General features: G+C 37.8%; 1 protein-coding gene across 2 annotated transcripts; it reads left to right on the forward strand.

Annotated features, from left to right (window-relative positions):
• The first annotated feature begins 1,389 nt into the window (after positions 1-1,389).
• On the forward strand, positions 1,390-17,535 carry map3k14a (mitogen-activated protein kinase kinase kinase 14a). Of its 2 annotated transcripts, none has more exons than XM_084089372.1 (16): positions 1,390-1,523; positions 7,713-7,962; positions 8,052-8,091; positions 8,196-8,391; positions 9,080-9,415; positions 10,845-10,979; positions 11,089-11,218; positions 11,360-11,488; positions 13,792-13,890; positions 13,966-14,123; positions 14,278-14,428; positions 14,513-14,857; positions 15,318-15,427; positions 15,641-15,776; positions 16,223-16,323; positions 16,422-17,535. In XM_084089372.1, the coding sequence occupies exons 2-16, from the start codon at positions 7,722-7,724 to the stop codon at positions 16,638-16,640; spliced, it is 2,526 nt and encodes an 841-aa protein (XP_083945498.1). In that variant the 5' UTR covers positions 1,390-1,523; positions 7,713-7,721; the 3' UTR covers positions 16,641-17,535. The 2 variants fall into 2 exon arrangements, with proteins under 2 accessions (XP_083945498.1, XP_083945499.1); XM_084089373.1 differs by lacking the exon at positions 1,390-1,523 and adding an exon at positions 5,561-5,614.
• Positions 17,536-17,646: the final 111 nt, after the last annotated feature.

Raw genomic sequence — 17,646 nt, forward strand, 5'->3', positions numbered from 1 at the left:
CTCTCTATTTGTACAAATTGCTGCACATTCATTTTATTCTGAATTTTGCACACATAAGTTGAAAGGCATTTGTTTGTGCATGCATGTAAAACATATCTGCAACATTTATCAAGTTCACTGATAATTATGCGTACATTTATTAATTATTATCTTAATGAATAATGTAACAAGGAGAAGCATGTAAACTGCGTTGTTTGTTTAGAATGGAATGGATCGCAAATAGATCTGAATGAAGAAACGTACACAACCATAGTAGAAAATGGGTGGGCCCGGACCTAAAATGGGTGGGCCCAGGCCCACCCGGGCCCAATGAGCGCCGCGGCTGGCAGAAACTATCTATAAATTTAGAACAAGTATTAACTGTCTACCTCAAAAAGCACACATCATAAGGCCTATATCTAAAATGTAAGAGATTCAATTGTTCAGATAAGACAATATCTTATTGTTAAAAAATAAAAATAAAACCAATCAGCACTTCTGGCAAGGTTTGTGGTTGTTTGCAACAAACGTCATAGCTAATCAAATATTTTTAAGTGATTCTTCCAACAATTGAAAGTCAAACAAAGTTTTTTTGTGGTTTTAGTTTAATCAAAAGCATGAACAATGAAATAAATGTATAAAATAGATTAAATAATACGGTCGTACATCATTTGATTATAGATCAAATTCTGCATAATACGTTTTTATTATCTGTTTCATTGGATGGAATTGTCACAGGAGTTGGACATGTTAAAAACATTCTTCAGGATTCAGGCTGGTGGCTGAATGTGGCCCATTTTCAAAATTCTATTGCTGTACTCTATAACTTTTTTCCACACCCGGATATTTCGTTTCCCAACTTCTATGCATTTATGTAGCCTACCCCTACATGCCAATATGCCAGTAGATGGTGCTGCAGACCAAAATATTGGCCAAATACCAGAAGATTTAGAAGATACACAGATGAAAACGTCACAAAAACAAGTATGGTTAGATATGTCACATTTACATTATTTAACATTACATTCTATAACTTACTACTACTACTACTACTACTACTACTACTACTACTAATAACAACAATAACAATAATAATAATAATAAAGTAATAAAAAAAAAAATAATTAACAGTTTTCTACATTGTTTGAATTGAGGTGCTGAATTTATTATTGTTGTATGTGGCTGAAAGTATGCTATGGATGTTCCACACAAGATGTATTTTTATTGCACTGCTGTGGTGGAAATTGACAAAACAATTTAGAAACAAACACAACAATATGGCCATGTAACGTAAACTTCAAAGCTGCTTTTAGGGAACTTTCGATATGAATTCAGTCGTGCTGTCACATTCCGTGTCTCACAACCTAGTGAACTGCCTATTTAGACAGCCGCTTGAACGCGATTGGGTTGCCCGAACATGCTGTCTAGATAGGCAGCTCACTTCGGCTTTGACGCGCAGCCTCGTCTTCCTGTCTCAGGCTATCAGAAGAGCTCGACACCGTTCGACACAAGACCATTCTCCTACTTGATTAAGTACAACTAAGGTAAGTCCCCTTAACTTTACTGAATTACCCTTATAGTGTCCGTCGGGAACGCCTGTCTTTAATTCCTATACCAGCTGAATTCACTAAATTTGGTTTCAGAGTATTTTCTCCCCGATTTGTACGAAATGGCGGCGCGAAGGAGGAAGTTAAAGCTCTACTTTCTTTTATCGTTTTAAAACGTTTCATGCAAAACCTCATGGCGGCTTTCAAAATATTGTTAATATAAATGTCTAAAATATAATTGAGAAATAATAGTCTGTGAAAACGAGCACAAATCTGTTGGATGTAAAATGTAAGACAAGTATAGCCTAACGTTAGTTTTGTTTTTCTCCATATTATGTGTAATATTCATTATAGATCATATATTAAATTGCTCATCTTTAACAGTTACATTGACTGTGCGAGCGAGCGTGCGTGCGCGCGCGTGTAATGATACAGTAATACAGTAATACATACAGTTCTTTTCCCCTTCATATAGGAGTACAAGAGTGCAGAAATCTATTATCATGTGTTTAATGTCTAACAATGAACGCATTTCTGTAATGCTACGTAATAGTGTCTCATAGCAAGAGCTCTTTATGCATTCTGTGTCTCTTGGTGGCAAAGGGGCCCCTGACAGTTATTCAGGGGGTCTGTTTGCAGTGGGATGATCAACAGATCCAAGTCTTGCAGGCCTCCAGTCCCTTAGTTTAGTCTTTTGAGCAGGACCTACTCAGGCCAAAAGCATCCTGTCCATGTGTGGGGGCGTGGATGAGTCACGCCTAATCTCTAAAAAATAATGTGTGTGTGTGTGTGTGTGTGTGTGTGTGTTAAAGGCAAGACACTACAGCCAACAGTTTTACTCCTGAAAACTCTTTCTGGCTGTTGACATTCATGGAATGTTAAAAAGAGATATTCAAAATCTTCTCTGTAAACACCTCTATTTTGAGATATCTAATATGTAAACAAAATGAACCGAGAATTCTGAACCTGGCTTTATGTTCAGATTTTTGTTGTGGAAATGTAGGCAAATTTGTGTACAATTAGATACCTCCTCATTTGCATATTTAATTGCATTTCGGAAAACTTGTAATACAAAATGTAATGTCTCAGTCTACTGTGAGTGAGGAAGTATGGTGATATTTATTAGTTATTAGTTAATTTTTTCTCTAATCACCTGTGCATTATTCTTTGATTTTTATGTTTCAACCAGTTTGCGCTTCCGTCCCATCTTATTTTTGAATGAGTAAACAAGTGAAAAGACAGGTTAAGTGATAAAGTGATAAAAACTAGAAGGACTTAAAGGTAATTGGTTTGCAGTAAGCAAATACACTACAGTTAATGACTGGTCTGTCAAACACAGTCATTGTGAAGTGGACATTCCCGTTGGTTAAACCGATTTGTTTTGTCACATACTTCAGCGGTTAAAGGCTGTCATTATAGCTCTTAGCATGTGTGTTTTCCTTCTTGGCCCCGTCCCTGGTCTCAATACCACACTGTTCCTGTTGAACATCCACACTTCCGTATGCCATGGCCCGTTGAATCCACTGTCTGTCATTTTGTCTATTCTTCCTCATCTGCCTGTCATTCTGCGCTCTCACTTCTGCAAAAAACAACAACAACCTTTTATCCTGTTGATAATTACAGGCTGTGAGTTTTGACGCGTTGATGAAAAGTTAAAGTCCAATATTTTTTTTGAGTTTTTGTCCGTTACAAGCCAAACCGCACCATTTCCCTGAACTGTTAATTCGAAATGACAAATTCAAGGTGTGGCTTAACTCCCAGTTCTGTAGTAGCCTGAAAATAATTGACTGTGACAAATGTTTGCAGTGTGAAATTTTCTTTGCTAGTTATGTTTTCTCACTTTCTGTGGCTTTGAGTAATAGATAGATGTGTGACTGCTATGCGAATATTAGAAAAATATACAAAAAAGTTGGGGTTGTTGGCCCAGAAGTTTTTGAAAAAAAGTCTCCTATGCTCACACCAAGGCTGCATTTATTTGATCAAAAATACAGTAAAAACAGTACTATTATGAAATATTATTACAATTTTAAAATAATTTTCTATTTTAATATATTTTAAAATATAGTTTATTCCTGTGGTGGCAAAGCTTAATCAACATTCTTATTATTATTAATGTTAAAAACAGTTGTTATGTCGAAATACATTTTTTCCCAAATTCTAATTGATGGATAGAAGGATCAGAAGAACAGCATTTATTCAGTTATTTAAAAAGAAAAATCTAAACACTACATTTCAATACATTTTGATAGTCCACTTTAGACATTCTACTAATTGTAGGTACCATTGCAATGACATTTCAACTGACATTGAAATGTTAATTTGCAACTACACGTCAACTAACTCTCATTACAGTATTAATGAACTGTTTGGTAAGGGTCAGTGGAATACTTATTCACTGGCATGTAATTTCAAGATTCAGTAGAATGTCTGTTGGATGACCATCAAAATAAAGAGTTAGCAGATATAAAGCAGACAGTCTACTTATACTCTAATGACTGCTAATTGATATGTAGTTGCAAAGTTACCTATAGTCAACAGAATGTCTAAAGGGGATCATCAAAATCAAGTGTTACCAAAAGTCTTACTGAATTTTAATCGGTAATGTATCTTCTAAATGTGTTTTTTTTGCCATAAAAGAGAAAATAGTGATCTGTAATGGAATGAGGTTGTTTCAATATGCAGTAGTGTATTGACATACTTTTCGTCTGAACATTTGGTCAAACCGGTTATAAAAAACAAACGAAATGTTAGTCACAGAAGTCATTCAGGAACGAAAGGTTTTTTTTTTTCTTTTTTTTTTATCATTAATTTTTGTGAGAATTGTGGCCCTAATGTTTATTTGTCTCTGTCATTAGCAACATTAAGTAAGGGATAATGTAATAAGCGGGATAATGTACATCCAGCCGGTGGTTCTCTCAAAATAACCCCCAACAGGATGACGAGGATATTTAAGAAAATGTATTTAAGTACATTGAAGAGATCCGGTATACAGTCATTCATATCACTAATTAAACAGCATTTCCCCACATAAATAATTATGGGGATAACATATATTGATTTCAGATTAAACTGTTTTAAATTCGTATCTGTTTGTATCTCATAATCCAACTGTGTACAAAACAATAGTCACAAAAAAACGTAGATGAGCAGGATCTGGCGTTTGTAAGTTTAAATTTGTGCATCACGATGAGCCCTTCAGCACCTCTACATACAAATTTTGACATTTTAAACACCAAAAGCTAGGCTATTTGTTTGAGTGATGTCTACCTTCTCACAAGAAAGAATTGGGTAAAAATCTCACAAAATTCTGTCATCATTTACTCACCCTCACATTGTTCCAAACCTGTAGGCTGTGACTTCCTTTCTTCTGCAGAACACAGAAGAAGATATTTTGAGGAATGTTGGTTTCCGTAAAATATTATATGTTTATGTTCCACAGAAGAAAGAAAGTCATACAGGTTTGGAACGACATGAGGATGAGTAAATAATGACAGAATTAAAATTTTAGGGTGAACTGTCCCTTTAAGGCAGTGGTTCTCAATTCCAGTCCTCGTGACCCACTGCTCTGCACATTTTGTATGTCTCCCTTATTTAACACACCTGAACCAGATCATCAGCTCATTAGGAGAGACTCCATGAACTGAACTGAGTGTGTCAGATAAGAGAGACATACAAAATGTGCAGAGCAGTGGGTCACGAGGACTGGAATTGAGAACCACTGCTTTAAGGTGATAAATGTCAAAAAAGATAGATATAAGGAGACATACAGTAAATCCAATCTGTTAAAGACTCTCAGTTAAAGAACAAGAGTATTTCAGGCAGGTGAAGTTACTGAGAGCCTGACTGCTGTCTCAGGAGGAGGAGGAGGGGAGTGCAGCTAGGGGAAATGGGGATGATTTCCCGTAAATCAGCCCCATCCAATGAGAGCGCTCAGTCTCAACATGGCAGACAGCCAGCGGGATCAGAGGTGCACGCTGACTAATGGAGAGAGAGAGAGTGAGAGAATGGGAGGGACCGGTCTCGATAGAGTGTTAGTAAATGATTTCTCATGCATTGCTTTCTGCATTTGAAGCTGTATTTAAAAAGCGGTATGTTTTCTTCTCTTTCTTCTCTTTCTTTTGCTTTTTCTTGTGTACAAGATAAGAATGATACTATTTGCTAATCACCATTGAATGCAAATGACTATATTGTATTGAAAAGGACTGTCAGTCTCTGCTGGGGTTTCATGTGATCATGCTGTGTGTGTGTGTAACTGATTTTGGTGTGAGGAACATTTGAGGAACAACAGGTTACTGCATGACTTTGTTGCAGCATATTTTCCATTGCTTATGTTTGAAACGCTATGGGAGGATTTTTATGTTCCCACAGTGCTGAGAGTGCTGTCTGAAGTCATTTCGGTGATGTAACAGCTTCTCCATTAGCGATCAAAATGGAGGATTCAGCTCCTTGCAGCCAATAAGCCGTTGGCAGCATCTACACACTGTACACAGATGACGTTGGTTTTAGACGGAGGCCTGTTTTCTCTTAGTTTAGAGGTATAAAAGCTGCAGAGAGAGAGATTGTGAAAGGGAAAGGGAGAGTGTGGGACAGATTAACGGGGGTCATATAAAGGCGTACTGATGCAACATGCTGCAACTGCGTGAGACCTTGCAGAGTTTCTTCAGGCTGTGAAGATCTTTCCAGCTGAACTGAAGAAAAAGATTTTAGTGTATTCATATGATTAAAAGCTTTTAGGATAATTGTTTCACTATGAAGAAAAGAAATGTTTGCATGTTGGAATAATTTTATAAATGTTACATTATTTAGTTAAATGATTGCACAGTAACAAAAACTAGATTTTCTTATGAAAATGTGGTTTCTGCTTGCAAAACTGGCTGCCACAATGCTAGAGTGCTGAGGGTGGTTGCCAGGGTGTTACTATGCACTTGCTAAGGTATTTTAAGGAGTAGTTTTAGCTTGTTGATGTCCAGTTACTCAGGTGTTTTGAGTAGGGATGCTCCAGCCGATAACCGCATTCTATGACTCGATCCGTAGTCACTAAATCTGGCCGATCTAATGCCATATCTTGTGATTGCTTTGTGATATCAAGTTTGGCCCAGATGCAGTTGACATAACTGAACAAGCCCAAATTTGATTTTATGTCCTGTTAAATATACTTTCTAATAGTCATCATGCCAAGCATGTTTAGTAACAAAATAAATTAATAACTTTTTCTGGGGTTTTCTCAGCAGTGTTGTAACATAAGAACCTCCAAACATGATCAAAATCTATTTCCCTCCAAATTTTAAAGGTTTTCTATCAAATTCTATCAACTGACAGAATTTTTGGGTGAACTAATAAAGGCAAGGCATGGCCAATATTACTCGTATGTGCCACTAACAAAAGCTTTACTGTATTTCCAAACAACAGGGAAGTAGAAGAAAAAAAAAAGTAACCACACCGTCTGCATTTGAAAATGTATCATCGACCAATCAAACAAGGAAAAAGATTGTCTTGATACCTCCCACATATACCCGCACTGAAGTAGTGAGAAATAGTCGCTGACGTCAGGTTTATGATAACAAGCCAACTTACTTTTGTAACTCATCAGAGATAAAGCTCTGATATAATGTTCTAAATTATGACTTTTTCATTATCAAAATGAGTCCTTAGTTACAGTCTGATTATAACTGGTTCGCTTCTTTAAATGTGGGTTGTACAACATCATGTCGTCAGACAGTGGTGTGAGCTGCACAGAGCACGCCTTCATTTTGATAAGCAGAAGGCTCATGTTACACCCTCAGCAGCTCCTCCCATTCCACAGATCAAGCTTGAGGAGCAGGAAGTGTTAAAGTGAAGAATAGAGTCTTTGTGTTCACTGAAAATACTTAGAGTAGTGTCCTCTATCACCTTCAACAGGTACAAAGTTCAGGCTTTGTGACCAATCACTGTTAGGATGAAGACTAAATTAATTTGTATCAGCTCATTTTACCTGAAAGAAAATACCCTCCCCTACACCAGTTAGTGAGGGCCAGGTGTGTGGGATCTTTTTCCACGGAGCAGTTACGATCTTGCTATGTGTGTGCGTGAGAAAAAAAACAGAATGAGGGACCCTATTTAAGATCCACAATAGTGATATGCATTTAATGTTACTGGGCAATATGAGACTTAAGAATTGATTTATTGATCTATTTCTTTGTTTTGTAGAATTTCAAGATGCCGTCTCAGAGAATTTGGAACTCCACTGTCCCGTTCTCCCCCATGGATCAAAGTGATAGCAAAGCTTTTAACTGCCTCGACTCGAACCCGGTCTCTCACACAGAGAGCAAAGAAGGAGAGCTGGACAAAATGAATCCGTTGAAAAATGCTTTATTCTGGAAGATCATGAATCAGGGAACTGCCAAACCTGAGTGGAGACTCGGGACAGAGAAACAGTCCATTATTGCACAGGCAGAATGTAAGTACTGATTTAAAGAATGAGATGGTAATTTCTGATGGTAATATTTCCAAATTTATTTGGGCTTAATTGTTTCTCTTTTTTCATAGGTGAGTCCCAGGATTCGCAGGAGTTCTGCCCCAATGGCAGGTAAAAACCTGTGACTGTCCCACAAACACATGTTTCATTATGTATTCTTTTAATACCAGGAATTAATATATCACTACAACTTACATATATTTTCATAATTTCAGCCACAAAAATGGGCCACGTGTTATCTCCTCCATATCGCCTGTTGGCTCCGTTTCTCGCAGTCGGTCCAGAAAGAAACGTCGTAAGAGACAGCGGCGGAGACAGGGTGAGAAGGACAGTCGATCAAGCGAGTTCGTGGGAGTCACTGGAGTGCCGGAGCAGGACAGTGGCGAGTGCCTGTCATCATCTCTCATTCAGGTAATTTGTGTAATTATCATATATGCGATATATGCAACAGCTTTGTTCCAAAGCCTAGTGTGCTGCCATGATATTTTCTGTCTAGATAGGCAGCTACCCTCAAAGAAAGCATCCAAATCCTCTTTCAAGGACTATAACTATTTGCTTCTTAAGTTGTGACATATCGAATACTGTTTCCGCCTCCACTGTGTTTCAAGTGAGAACACCATCTGAAACAGCAGTGAATGAGCAGAATTCATTTAAAGCACACTTTTAAGCAAAGCATTTAAAACTCTGAACATACTGCGTACTGAACACCAATATTTTAATATTTCTAAAACAACAGCTTGAAACTAATAAGCACTACAAAGCTAATAACCTAATATCGACTAAATGTGTGCATTTTTAATAAAATGGCACATTTTCTATTGACTTTTCTGTAGTGATTAAAAAAAATTGTTCTGATGTGTAAAAATGTTACCTAGGCAGGAAGCTCACTATATTTTGGAACTGAATTTATATAAAGTCTTTTGATTTAATTTAAGACTCATGTCTTTAGCTCTCCCTAGAGGCTTGAAGCACTTAAAGTAAGGGACACTTTTACAGACCCAAACAGATTTCCCCCCATTAATCTGCATTGATTTTATACATTGCTTTCAAGTGTTTTTCTCACTAATCCTGTCACCTTTGTTGTGTCCTCTTGGTTCAGGTTAGAGACCCAGTGTGCATCAGCAACAGTAGCAGTTCATACACCAGCAGTGGCCTCAGCACGGAGAGGGTGTCCGTGCAGGAAACAGAGGGTCCGTCGTGCTCTTATCGGTGGGATACCTCCTGTCAAAGCTATGCGCTAGAGAGTGAGGAGCTGAAGTCGCCAGTGAGAAGCAAGATCGAATTCCTGCCTGTTACGTTCCTGAGGAACTACGTTACAACCGAAGATAGAGATTTTGCATATAGCTTTTTCAAAGATGTGCTGAGAGAGGAGAGGGAGAGAGATGAAGACGAAAGAGAGGAGAGCGACAAGAACGAAGGGATCCTGTTCAAAGAGGTGATTTTAAATGCCAATTAAAACATATGGCGAAAGGCATGTTGAAATTGACACATGGAAGAACTCAGACCGAAAGTGCGTGATGCATAGATGGGTTCTCTTGCACGCTAAGATACAAATTTACATACGAGTACACAGCCTAAAAGTCATAAAAGCACACACAACCCGACAATACAGATAAAGACAACATAAGCATACTAATACGGAGAGAGAGTGAGAAACACATGCCTGCATGTACACAGCCAGAAGTTGACTTGCGGTCGTCGATTTCCTGTTTTTCTTGCGTTCAGCAGTGTTTCATGTTTACTTCACCAGCCTAGTTCTGCTTGGGGAGTTTCCTTTACAAAGAGAAATAAGCGAACAGTAAAAAACGTCTTCACACACTTACTGTGCTAGTCATGTGCTTTAATATGACATTTAGAAATTCTAGATATTTTCAGTAATTCTATTGAACTGTTTTAATTATAGAATAAAGATGCATCCGTCAGGGATTTGTCGATATTGAAGCACGGTCGTAAAAAAATCATACATGTACAGTATTTTGTTTAATAAAACTTAATTTAATAAAACACCAAAATAAATAATTGTAGTTATAAAGTAAATTTTGGCATTACAATATTTTAAGGTACATTATAAAAGATGGATAAAAAGTCTGAAGTGATGAGTTTTATATAAAAAATGCACTTTTTATTTTTTATGTACAAATGCACATCATTTAGCTATATACTTCCATTCAAAAGTTTGAGGTCAGTAATTAAAAAAAAAAATCAATCCTTTTTTTTAGCAAGGATGCGTTAAATTGATCAAAACTGACAGTAAAATAAATTCTTTTAATTTTTTTGGTAATCAAAGAATCCTCTGATTGAAGAAATGCCACAAACATATTAAGCAGCACAACTGTTTTCAGCATTGATAATAATAATAATAAATGTTTCTTGAGCATCAAATCATCATATTAGAATGATTTCTAAAGGATCACGTGACACTGAAGACTGAAGTAATTATGCTGAAAATTCAGCTTTGACATCACAGGAACAAATTAAACTTTAAAATATAGAAAACAGTTTAAATTGTAATAATATTTCACAATCACAATATTATTACATTTTCTACTGTATTTGTGATCATATAAATGCAGCCTTAGCATGAGCATGAGAGACCTCTTTCTATAATTCTATACTGTTTTGTCTTAATAAAACATAAAAGTTGATTTAGGAATCACAACATTATAAAATACATTATGAAAAACAGATATTCAGTTTGATATTTACTAAAGATCACATTTAACAGTTTTATTAAATTATTTGTATTTTTTTTTAAAGTGAATGTTAGATGACGACAAATATTATAACCATATATATTGTAGCATGGCTGGAAGAACACTGCATTGGCCAATCAGCATTGATAACGTCACTGTGTCATTTTTTAGGGGCTACAACCGGTAAATTATGAGTACAGAGAGGGACGGGAGTACGAGCGCTGCCGATTTATCAAGCAGGGATCCTTTGGAGAGGTCTACAGCATTAAAGACAAAGGCACTGGGTTCATGTGTGCTGCCAAAAAGGTATTTCTGACCTCCTTTGTGTCCAGCTTATTCCTCTGGCCAATGGCACTGCTGGTATTCAGATGCATTTTGTTTTCCATTCATTGATCCCTTGATCCTGTGCTTTCAGGTGCCACTGGTGAATTTCAGCAGTGAGGAGGTGGGCTCGTGGAGTGCCCTGCAGTCTCCTCAGGTGGTGGAACTTTTTGGGGTGGTTCGTGAAGGTCTGTCCATCATCCTCTTCATGGACCTCAAATCCAGTAAGAACTCAGAAGCGCACTCGTAGACACCTCCTTATTTCCTCATCCATTTCTTAGTTCATTATTTGGCATCTCTGGTGTTCTGCACACAGGAAGTCTCTAGTGGAGAGATGGAAAGTTTGATCTGCTCTGTTTGCACAGGTTCTCTAGGACAGCTGGTGGAGGAACGAGGCCGCCTGCCAGAGGATCTGTCCCTGCACTACCTTCAGCAAGTTCTGGGGGCGCTAAACCACCTGCATAGGAAACATGTCCTTCACCTGGACATCAAAGGTACGTGCAGAATGTAGGCTGGATAGCTAAAAAGGCCTTGAAGGATTTGATTGATTGATAAGAGTTCTGGAAGCTAGGTGGAGTCTTATAAACAAGTCTTAACGCTTGAGCATTTGTTCTGTCCTCTCTTCACTAAGCCATACTGTCTCTATTTAATTTATGTGGAAAGATGACATGATATTGACATTTAACATTAACATGTCTTCACATCATTTATGTGGAAAATGGACATCCCTTTTTTGATCTCACTTCCTTCAGTGGATTCACAGTTCTTTGGAAACTGAATACAGAAATGAAAAATCACAAGTGAGATGTCCTTAACATCGCAATTTTTTTCTTCTAGACAGCAATTGAGATTAAATTCTGAAGAAATTGAGACTTTTGCGTATCCTATTTCAAAGATTTTTTTCTAAATAAAATGACCAAATGACCCTGGTAATCTCACGTCTCCACATGTGTTCAGAGTTTCCAAGATACCAAAAGTCAGACGTCTCAATATGAACTAGTTTCTCATAACTCATAACTAATTTTCTATTATCAAAATAAAACTGAAATAAAATAAAATGTAAATATTAGATTAAAACCTAGCACTTAAAAACTTAAAGTAAAATGAAAGTAAAATAAACGGCTAAGTGAAATAAAATAAGTACAAAAATGAAGTATAAAAAAACTATTAAACCTTATAAAAGACTAATACAAAGGACAAAAGCACATAACACAATTACTAAAATTTAAATTAAACACACAATTACTAAAACTTAAATTAAAATTGAAATGTAAACTGAAAATATAAAAATGAATGCTAATTAATAAATACTTTAATAGTATATACAAATAAATATTGTGTTTTGTGGCTGGGTTTAGTTGTTTTTCCATAGAACGGGGTGAGGCAAACAGCACCTGTGGTGAGAGAGAGAAAGAGAGAGATCAGAGTACATTGTGAGCAACCCGGGCTGGGAATTTCCCACAGCATGACTCATGTGGTTCAGATGGGGGATGGGGGAGGGGGGGGCACTGAAGAAACAAGACACTGACCGAAGAAGTGATCATATTTAATGCAGAAGGACACCAGAGATTAAATGAGCAGCTTTATGTCTTTATAATCCATTCAAATTGATTAAAGGGCGGTTAAATTCAAGTAAACCGTAAAAACCAACCTTTCTACTCTGACATCTACAGCGCCATCTGCTGTCCAGATATTCTGCATTTCATTGATTGTCAGAGTTTTAATCCTGCCTTTTATTTTCTTCAGTCGACAAGGTGTGGTTTGCAATTTAGAAACTGAAAGTCTGTCGCACTCCAATTTTAACTTTTACTGGAACCGGCCAATCACCCCTTTTAGAACAGAGACTGGAAAACAGCTTGTTATGCTGCTTGATAGTGCAAACTGGTATTTCTTACCACATTATTTTAATGTATGGTCGTAATTATAAATACATAGCTTTGTAGCGGAAATAGTTGATCATTTTCTGCACTTTGTTATTCGGCTAATGAATCTGAAGTCTGGCACATTCACAGAAAATAGCTTACTTTTGCGTTGGTAGGTCCTGCGAGGTTTATTGGTACTGTTCTCATTCTGAAATCTTACCAATAGTTAATTAGTGCCCGGTTTCACAGACAAGGCTTAAGCTTAGTCCCAGACTAAAATGCATGTTTGCGCTGTTTAAACTGAAAGCAACTTGCACAGAGATATCTTAATATATGTCGGTGCCATTGTTTTGCCTCAAGATGCACACCAGTAATGTACTAATGCCTAATCCTGGCTTAATCTAAGCCGTGTCTGTGAAGTTTAATGTCAATGTACTAAAGGTTATGGAAATAATAGTGAAGTATGATCAATTTTAAGCTGAAGCACTATCATTGTGATGCATCATCATGATACTCTTGAGGATGATCTTAAACTTCAGCCTCCATTTCTCAATCAAAAAGACTCAAAAGTGGGTGTTGGTGGTGTTTCGGGAGGCGAGAAATATATTTGAATAGCTTGTTTCACTCAAATACACTACTGTTCAAAAGTTTGGTGTTGGTAAGATTTTGTTCATGTTTTTGAATGTCTCTTATGCTCACCAAGGCTGAATTTATATGATACAGTAAAAACAGCATTATTGACAGCAATAATAAAATTGATTTCTTTTGAAAAAAACTAAAACAACACAACTTACTGGTCCAAGTCTTTCAGAATGGTAGTTTAGCTTTTATGTATTTCAGGGCTTTTCCAAGTTATTATTCAGATAAACTATTTACTGTCATATTTATTTATTTTTTTTTTTTTGCGTGTTCTCATGTTTGTGTGTTATTTTCAGCGGATAACGTTTTGCTGTCAGAAGATGGGAAAGATGCGTTCCTGTGTGACTTTGGGTATTCAGAGAGATTAGGCAAACAAGGGCTTAGCGAGGGTCAGGGTAAGTACCTCAAACATATTTCAATTGAATATAGACACGTGCATGAGTTGAGCAACTAATTAGGTATGTGTTTAGGGCTGAAAGGCACAGAGACCCATATGGCACCTGAGGTGGTACTCGATAAGCCCCGCTCTTCAAAAGCAGACATCTGGAGCAGCTGCTGTATGCTTCTGCACATGCTCAATGGCTGTCATCCATGGACACGCTACTATTCCCGCCCACTCTTCCTCAAGGTAGGCTAAGATTGGAATTCATTTCACGAAATGAGGCCAAATAAGGCCCTCACGCTTTTAAAGTCACATTTAAATTCAGTCAGTGTTTTATGATACCTATATGATTTACATTCACTAAACACTTAAGAAATATTGTTTGTTTGCATGGTGACAGATAGCAAAAGAGCCTCCACCACTGAGGGAAATCCCACGTGACTGCAGTTCCAATACGGCTAATATTATAAAAGCAGGACTGCAGAAAGATCCAATCAAACGAGCTTCTGCCAAAGAACTCGCTGTTAAAACTGCAAAAGCACTTAAAGAAGGTACCAATAAAGAAGCATGCAACGCATACAAATGTCTGAATATTAAATATTATACAATTAAAAATCTCTTCAATTTATTTGCAGTCGGGGGACTTCGCAGCCCTGTGAAAGGAGGAACCTATCAGAAGCCACTGGGGAAGCCAGAGAAATTAGACCCCGCCCATTCAGCCACACCCACCCCGTCCCACCTCGCCACATCCTCTCATAACTCTAAGCTGCAGTGGATGAGCTCAGAGCAGAAGAAAGAGGGTGATGATGGGGAACGTAATGACAAACCACACAGGGTAAAGCAGAGGAAAAACGCAGAGGAGACAAGAAACGATGACCACTCTCCTCCGAAGTCACTGCGTCACATTCAGGCCACTTCACCTGAGCCGCCAATCATCAATAAAACCAAGCCAGAACAAGAAATGCGGAGACTGGAGATAGGTGAGCAGCCCATCACATCCGATCATGTGATATTCAAATGAATGCAGACTTGGTGAGCATAAAAGAACTTTAAAAAAAAACGTACCAACCCCAAATTTTTGAACGATAGTGTGTAATACAGTACTTGCGGTTTCAGAATAACCGTACAATTTCAGATGAGATTTGTTTTTGACGGGCATCTAGTATTTTATTCCGTAAATCCGTTCCGTAAATGTTCATCCACATGTCTTTGTGACAAATAAAAATTGATCCACCTCAAAGAAAAAAAAAATTGTTTATTTTGAAAATTTAATTTGCATCTTGGTGTCTCCAGTGGGTTTTTTTTCTATGCCATATCCCAAAATTAGCATCATAAATATGTGGATGGAAACAAGCTGCTTGTTAATATTCCTTCGGAACCATAGCGTTGCAGATTATAATTGTAACATTCAGTTTGTTCTCTCTCTCTCTCTCTCTGCAGATTTTTTCCTGAGTAGTCTCTCCCAGCCTCATTCTGCTGAGATACAGGAGCAGCTGCTCTCTTGCCTCAGTAGCGACTGCCTCTCCACTAGAGAATACGGGGACAAAAAGGTAAACAAAGTTCAGAATGCTGGATATGAGGCAGCCTGTAATTCCTTCTAACCTGATGCATGTCTAGTAAATACGGTAAAATGTTATTAAGAGTGATAGTTAAGACCAAACGTCCTGTCAACTCCCAGCTGTTGGTTGCTAGTGGAGCTTCTCACTTTGACCAATTACAACTTATTTGAAATTCAAAGGGTTTCCCGCTTATTTTTTCTCCAGGATTCAGGACGTTGGTCAGTCGGCGCTGGCGATGACGACAGCTCAGGCGTGTTTTCCTACAACAGCCAAGATGTCCAGAGCTTCAGCAGGGACTGGCTCGCCCCCACGCATCAACCTCCGCCCCGCTGCTTTGAGGGTGTGTGAACAAATCCTCATTGCTTCAGAGAAATGCAAAGCATCATTACATTACAAACGGTTTGGCAGTGAAATTTTACAATACTCAGTATCACTGCAACAAAATATTATGCTATCAAATACACTTTATTCAAAGTTAAATAATAGTATAAATATTAACAAATTAACTTAAAACAATGGCATGCACACTACCACTCAAAAGCTTGGGGTAGGTAAGATTTTAGAAAGAAGTCTCTTTTATGTTCCCCAAGGCAGGTCTAGGCGTACTGCACATGTTCCATTTTTAATCAAATGCTTTTTTTGTATAAACCAGTGCTTTTGTCACATATTGGCACACAACTCAGTGAAGCTACGAGAACATTCACACATGCCATTGGTGCGATATTTTTAGATGACATTTATCGTGGCTGTTTGTGCCATGCTCACATCTGTTCTTTGTTTCTTCAGGCGTGGATGTTTATATCAGGGATTTTGATGGAAAATGCTTTCATATTCGAGAGACGCCCAGGGTGAAAGTAGGCCACATCGCAAGAGGAATCAGCGATCAGGTAAACAGTGTGTGTGTGTAGTGTTAATGCAAAACACTTTTTTTTCCCTGCATTACTCTTTGTATTTGCTAGAGAATAATATCTTCTCTCTCGGGCAGATCTCAGAGAACGTGTTCAGTATGCAAACAGAGGATGGTTGCATGGTGCCCCATGACAAAGAGGTCCTAGAGAACGGCCTGTTTCTGCGTTGTGTCCCTGCCCCTGACTCCTGCCACTATCGTCAGCATGGACACAAGCCTTGCTGCAGCCTCGCCCCCGACTGCAAACAACCGTGGAGCTGGAGGATCAGGGAGGGGGTGCTGGAGACAAGAGACTGATCCATCCTCAATCCGTTTCGGTTCCAGTCAAAATATCTTTGCATTGAAGTTGAACTGAATTTGTATTCATGAATCTCATCTGTTAAACTTTTGAGCCATTGTCATATTATTGGTTTACGTTCTTCTTATTTTGAAGTAGTTTTAACGGACTATGCAGGTATTTTTTGTGCTGTGTTTTGAAGATCATCATGGGCCTTCATGGAGTCCTTTCATGATTAACGGCAAGATTTAAAGGTCTTTAGTTAATCAAGTTTATGCCTTAAACCTTAAGCACTTACCAAAGTAGTTTACAATGTCAATATGGTTGAGCTGTGGGACATTAAGATGCTGTAATGGAAAACTTTGATTTTCATTTATTTCCAGTAAGACATTGAAATGACCCTTTGCTGGACTGTACGTGGTCTGCCAACTTAAGCTGACTGATGTGTGTGTGTTTTTAAACACTGGGAAGCAGGCGAGACGTCAGGAGGAGACAGATTTAAAGGGACCTCTGACCCCCAGGATCAGAGGTCGTCCAATTTAGAACTTGTCAGTTTGTAAGAATAAACTCAGCAGGATGAGATAGCTAGTCGAGAAACCTTCCCTTGTTTAGATCAAGCCTGTAAGCAGGTAACCTTGAGAGAAGGTATAAAGGCTGCTCTGCACTCCTCCTTGATTGTCGCACTTGCTCCACAGATTGTACTTGTGACTTCTGTATGGCAACTGGGCCTTCTTGCAAGAATAAATACTTTTAAAAGACAATTTGACTCAGAAATGTCTTACGCAGTGATGATTGTTTAATGAATGATTTTTTGCCACAACAATGCACATCACAATTCAATAATCACTGATCTCCTTGCTATGAGTGTTTTATCTGCATTTTAAAGATTCAATAAAAACTAATTCTTTAAATGTTTTTGCAGTTGTCTCAATTACCTATGATTGATAATAGATGTGTTCAGTATTGTCGTGCTTGAAAGCGTTACTTGAATAAGCTTACTGATTATTTAGAAGTCAGTCAAATGTC

Source organism: Abramis brama, assembly GCF_963993115.1.
Source record: "Abramis brama genome assembly, chromosome: 1".
Classification (NCBI taxonomy): Eukaryota; Metazoa; Chordata; class Actinopteri; order Cypriniformes; family Leuciscidae; genus Abramis; species Abramis brama.

Excerpts from the sequence above, each read along its gene's own strand:
- map3k14a (XM_084089372.1), top strand. The coding sequence starts at position 7,722 with ATGCCGTCTCAGAGAATTTGGAACTCCACTGTCCCGTTCTCCCCCATG. Across the intron at positions 8,392-9,079 it reads TGTCATCATCTCTCATTCAG|GTTAGAGACCCAGTGTGCAT; the intron begins GTAATTTGTGTA and ends CTCTTGGTTCAG. Across the intron at positions 16,324-16,421 it reads CAAGAGGAATCAGCGATCAG|ATCTCAGAGAACGTGTTCAG; the intron begins GTAAACAGTGTG and ends TCTCTCGGGCAG.